This window comes from Cannabis sativa, chromosome X, assembly GCF_029168945.1.
Source record: "Cannabis sativa cultivar Pink pepper isolate KNU-18-1 chromosome X, ASM2916894v1, whole genome shotgun sequence".
Taxonomy (NCBI): Eukaryota; Viridiplantae; Streptophyta; class Magnoliopsida; order Rosales; family Cannabaceae; genus Cannabis; species Cannabis sativa.
In genome coordinates, this window is record NC_083610.1 from 45754104 (window position 1) to 45759896 (window position 5793).

Consider the following 5793-nt stretch of genomic DNA (forward strand, 5'->3'; position numbering starts at 1 on the left):
AGCCGGCGGGGCAGGGTAATAAGGTTGTCCAGTCTGCGGCGTAGGTAAGATCTCCACATATTGTCGAGGGTGCGGGCGAACCAAAATTGGTTGTTGCTGTTGTTGCTGACTCTGAGCACTGAAAAAGCCTCCATACATAGGCTGTTGTGGAGATCCTCCCATTTGACCATACACTGGTTGTTGCTGCAACAATGACCCAAATTGACCGTACACAGGGTATGGTTGTTGGGATGAGCCTCCAATATTACCAACCATAGGTTGTGTCTGAGATCCTCCAGCGGCTTCCGAAAAAAATATAGGAGGAGACTGTGAGGGAAGCCCGAACATGTAATGCAACTGAGGCGATTGTGAAGAGCCAGCAGACATGTTGGGAGAATGTTGTTGTTGTTGTTGAAAAAACTGGGGCTGCTGAGGCGATCGTGGTTGTTGTTGTTGTTGTTGTTGTTGTTGTTGTTGTTGTTGTGGCATTGACGTTGGAGGGGGGGCTGAACTGGACGCGCTACCTTGCGGTTGTGATGGTAAAAATTTTTGTAAAAAATTATTAAACCTCGGGTCATGCAGAGACGCGTCACTGGAGGTGCCAGACTGATCAATCTTATCACGCATTTTTAACATAAACTCGGCGAAGACTCCCATATCTTCCGGAGTAATGGATGAAGTCGGTACTTGTGATTGAGCTCGACTTTGAGTACTAGAACTTGATGTCGAGCTGCCTTTCAATTTATAACCCAATCCTCTTATATAGTCCGACCGGCTCCCAAGAACTTTATTCATAGCTTTCAATTGCTTGTATTTGCTAGCAGACCCATCGCTGGAATCATCTTCTGTATCCGTCATGCTAGCAACCTCTTCAAGCATTTTCTCCTGACCAAATAAAATATTAGAAATACAATAACAACAACATGCATTAGTTGGAAGAAAATTATTAAAAAACATATTTAAACTTACATGTAGTTCTTTGCATGTCTCGCTGATCCAAGTGTTTTCTGTTCCTTTTTTGATGTGGCCTTTCTTCCAAGTATCAATTGCGTAGTCTTCGGGGACGTCCTGTTTAAAAATAGAGTTAGTTTATGCTTAGTAAAAGAAATTTCTAATAGAAAGTTGATAATTTTACTTACATGTTCATTTCGAGACGCTGCCATCGACCTCGAGCCTTGCATTGACAAATACTGCATTTCTCCTCTATTTTTCTTGTTTTGATTTGAACGCGCCCTGAATTTTGGGCTCAAAAATAAGTCAATGATTTGCTTCCAACTCTCTGTAGTGCAGTGATCAGGTACTGCTTCAATAACACTTGCCAAATCATTTGGATCCCCGGAATAATGTTCCTGAAACCACGTGTGCCTCATATTCTTTCTCTCAGAATATCTTCTCTTCATCTCATGATAAAGAGTACTCATCACTTTTTCAGGCTCAGGATGGCCATCAATATCGTACAAATACTACAAACAAATAGTATTCGTTAAAAAATTATGTGTTAATTGAAATTAATTATTTGAAACATTAAACTTGTTAATGTGTTTTACCTTCATTTTTTGTACAATTTGGTCTTTAAAGTGTTGAGGAATTTCACTGAAATTCAAGTAGTGTCCTGGCAACGTAATTGTGACCTCAACACCCATTTGGCGTACAAAAGCTGAACTCTCCTTACCAACCACTTTTCCTGTCACGGCATCAAGTTTTAGTGGTAATGGTTTCCCTGCATCACGCCTTCTTTGCTCAACATCCAAGTTGGTAGCAAGGCCACGCCCCTTTCTTCTTGGCGGTGGAGCAGTCTGACAAGTTGGCGGTACCCTACTAGGGTCCGGTGGATCAGTACCGCCCCCGTCTCCACCATGATAAGTGGATACATCAGCTGACATTACTTTTTTTTAAAAAAAAAAATATTTCATTTATAAGTAATAGTAAAAATAAAATTAACTTGAAATAAGAAATATTAACTTGCAATTAATAATTGTATGATTTACAAAATAAAGTGATTGAAAATTAATTATCCATATCACTATCATTATTAACTAAATGATCATTCACATCATCTTCACAAAGGTCAACTAAAATTTCTTCGTCTGATTCTTCAGTAGCATCTTCGTCGTCCACGTTGCGGTCATCTTCGTTGACAGGCGAACTAGGTTCAGAGCCAATGTCTATAGGAGGTTGATTAGGTAGCAAAATTAACTCCCCAAGATCTACTGTTAACACAAAATTGGAGGAGTTGGTGTCGTGTACCAAATCAATTTCGACGTTAGGATCATCATCCACGATATCCCAAATTTGTCGGTGATTTACATTCTCAACTATTTTCCAATTTTTCCCTCTCAATAAATCATCGAGATAAAACACTTGCTTTGCTTGACTAGCAAGTATGTATGGGTCATCTTTATACCATACACCACTGACATTAATACTAGTGATAAGGTTCTCGACGATTGTCTTCTTCCGTCTTGGATTTGTATTGTACCACTTGCACTTAAATAATGTGACAGAGTAAACACCAGTGAAGGTTAACTTTAGCACTTCAGTGAGTGTGCCGTAATAATTAAAACCTTCTGTTCCTGCCACAAACACTCCACTATTTTGTGTGCTCCTCTTCTCATCTCTTTTGGTAGCCATAAATCGAACTCCATTCACAATACAACCTTCATAGTAAGTGCCTAAGTGATCAGACCCGGATGCTAAAGCTAGCAACTCTTTGCCATTGTCTAATGATCCGGACTTGTGCAAGTCATATATCTATAAAAATAAATACATCATTAGAAAATGACAAACACCACTTAGATAATAAATGTTTACAACACTTATGCATTCACCTTCTTGTGAAACCACGGACGAAAATATCTTTTGTGTAAGACATTATGATCTCCATTCAGGTAATTTTGTCGGATCACTTCCAAGTGTTCACTGTAAAATAAAATAGATTTGAATTGATTGATTGAAATTTAAGTTTAAAAAAATAGAAAAATAACTATGGGAAAAAACTCACTCTAAGTAAGCTTGAATTTCAGGTGAATTGTTGAATATATACCACTCTACTTGTTCACGAGATGCGCGATCAAGTGGCCGGAGATTGCCTTTTGTGATGGGTCGACATTGAGATTGAAACACAGAAAGCTTTCGTGGGACAACCTCATCTTCATTACGATCAAGACGGTTAAACCTTGTTTCAACCCCCTTGAAATACATTGAACAAAATGTCAAAGCCTCATCAATCACGTAACTTTCTGCTATCGACCCTTCAGGACGTGCTTTATTTCCTACGTAGTTCTTCAATTTTTTCATGTATCTTTCAAATGGATACATCCACCTCATAAAAACAGGTCCACCCAAAATTGCTTCTTCAGGCAAATGAAGGACCAAATGAATCATTATGTCAAAAAATGCAGGAGGAAATATGGACTCCATTTTACACAAGATTAAAATAAGATCTTGTTGAGCAACCTCCATGTCTTTAACATTTATAGTCCTTGAACAAATTTGCCTGAAAAAGTTACACAGTTCAGAGATGGTGGTCGATATAGCGTTCGGGAGAAACTTGCGAACACCAACAGACAGTAATCGTTGCATTATTACATGACAGTCGTGTGACTTTAATCCGATGACATTTGTTAAATTTTCATTTACTTTTTTTTTCAAATTCGAACAAAAGCCATCGGGAAATTTCACATCCTTAATAAATTTACAAAATTGGATCCTGTCATCAGGTTTAAGCACGTAAGGTGCATGAGGTTTCAACAACTTCCCCCTCTCGTCTTCATAAATCCACAACGATTCTCTGACGCCTAGCTTCTTTAAATCATGTCTTGCATTGGTAGTGTCCTTGGATTTCTCATTGTCCAATATTGTGCCCAATAAACTATCACAAACATTCTTCTCAACATGCATGACATCAATATTGTGTTTAAGAATATTTGAACACCAATAGTCAAGCTCGTAGAAGATGCTTTTTTCCGCCAATTATGATTTTCTGCAACTCGCCTATGTTTCACACCACCAAAGAGCTCATGATTTCCAGGGAGGTGGGGTGGGAGTTTGTTTACTTGTTCTAATACTTCTTCACAAGTAAAACGTCTTGGAGGAGGTCTTCTCTCAATTTGTCCGTCAAATTGAGTATCCCTTCTCATTCGATGGTTATTTGGCAGAAATCTTCTATGACCCACGTAAGATGTCTTACCAATTACTCGAATAGAAGATGTATCTTCATTGCAAGTAGGACAAGCTTTATATCCCTGACCACTCCAACCAGACAAATAACTACGAGCAGGAAAATCATTCACTGTCCACAAAAGAGCTGCACGCAACTTGAAGACAGTGTTGGTTCGACAATCTCTCGTATCTACTCCGTTAACCCACAACTCCTTCAACTCATCCACCAAGGGTCTTAAAAATATGTCTATGTCCATTCCGGGTGATTTATCTCCAGGAATTAGAATGGTCAACATAAAATTATTATCTTTCATACATAACCAAGGTGGAAGATTATAGTTCGCCAAAACTACAGGCCACATACTGTAAGCTTGGCTCATATTGCCAAATGGATTAAAGCCATCGGCAGCTAAACCGAGACGAACATTTCGAGGTTCACTAGCAAAATCAGGATGTTTGGCATCAAAGTCTTTCCACGCTGCACCATCCACGGGGTGTCGCATCACACCCTCATCTTTTAATTTACCACTGTGGTGCCATACCATGTATTTCGCCGTATGCCTTGAAGTATACAGTCTTTTCAGTCGCGAAATTAACGGAAAATAACGCATCACCTTATGAGGCACCTTTTTTGCTCCTAAATTTTCTGAAGTTATCCATCTACTAGTGCCACAGACTGGACATGAATCTTCATTTGCATGTTCATTGTAAAATAAACAGCAATTGTGCTTGCACACATGAATTGACTCATACCCCAATCCTAATTTTTTCAATCTTTTCTTGGCATCATAATAGTTTGATGGAATTTTATTTTCCTTTGGAAAAGCAAATTTTAATAACTTCAGTAATTCATCAAATATGTTGTTAGGAATTTTTCCTCTAACTTTCAAATGCAATAATTTTGCCAAAAAGTTAAGAGAAGATATCCAATCACAACCAGGATACAACTCGGCCTCAATTTCTTCAAATAATTCGTCGCGCCATTGATTTGCATCAGGATTATCATCCATTTCGAATGACGGCTGAAGGAAGTCATCCACTATTGGAATCATCTCGTCAATTTCAGGATCATCATCAGCGGCATCATGGTCGTTCATTGCATTAGTGGCACTAGATTCTGCTTCCCCGTGGTATGTCCACTTCTCGTAACCAGTAAAAAAACCCCAATCGAATATGTGTGCTTTCACAACAGGTAAAGTTTGAAGCCTATTGTTCACACATCTTACACAAGGGCACCTAATCCTACCATCACAATCTTTACATTTCGAGGCCATCTCTAAAAATGCATTTAGACCATCCCAATATTGTGGACATCTACGATTTCGCAAAGTGGTCCAAGACTTGTCGATTGTCATCTAAAATTTTATGAAGACATAAGATTTAAAAGTATAACGAAAAATTGAATCATCAAATTTTATGCTATTTTATGATATTTTATGATATCTTATGATATTTTATTAAAAAAAATTACATTATTAATTTATATTAACTTACACAATTATTTATATATTATTATAATAACTACAGTTCATTATTAATTATCTTTTATATTGTTAATTTTTAAAGGAATATTATTTTAAAATATTTTCCTATATTGACACTTTTTTTTCAATAAAATTATAATTAAAATCGTAAAAAATATAATTTTTTCCT

At 37.5% G+C, this 5793-nt stretch overlaps 1 protein-coding gene across 1 annotated transcript; it reads right to left on the reverse strand.

Annotated features, from left to right (window-relative positions):
• Positions 1–3785: 3785 nt before the first annotated feature.
• Positions 3786–5495, reverse strand: LOC133032228 (uncharacterized). The gene has a single exon (XM_061106102.1). It carries the CDS (start codon positions 5493–5495, stop codon positions 3786–3788), a length of 1710 nt encoding a protein of 569 aa, XP_060962085.1.
• Positions 5496–5793: the final 298 nt, after the last annotated feature.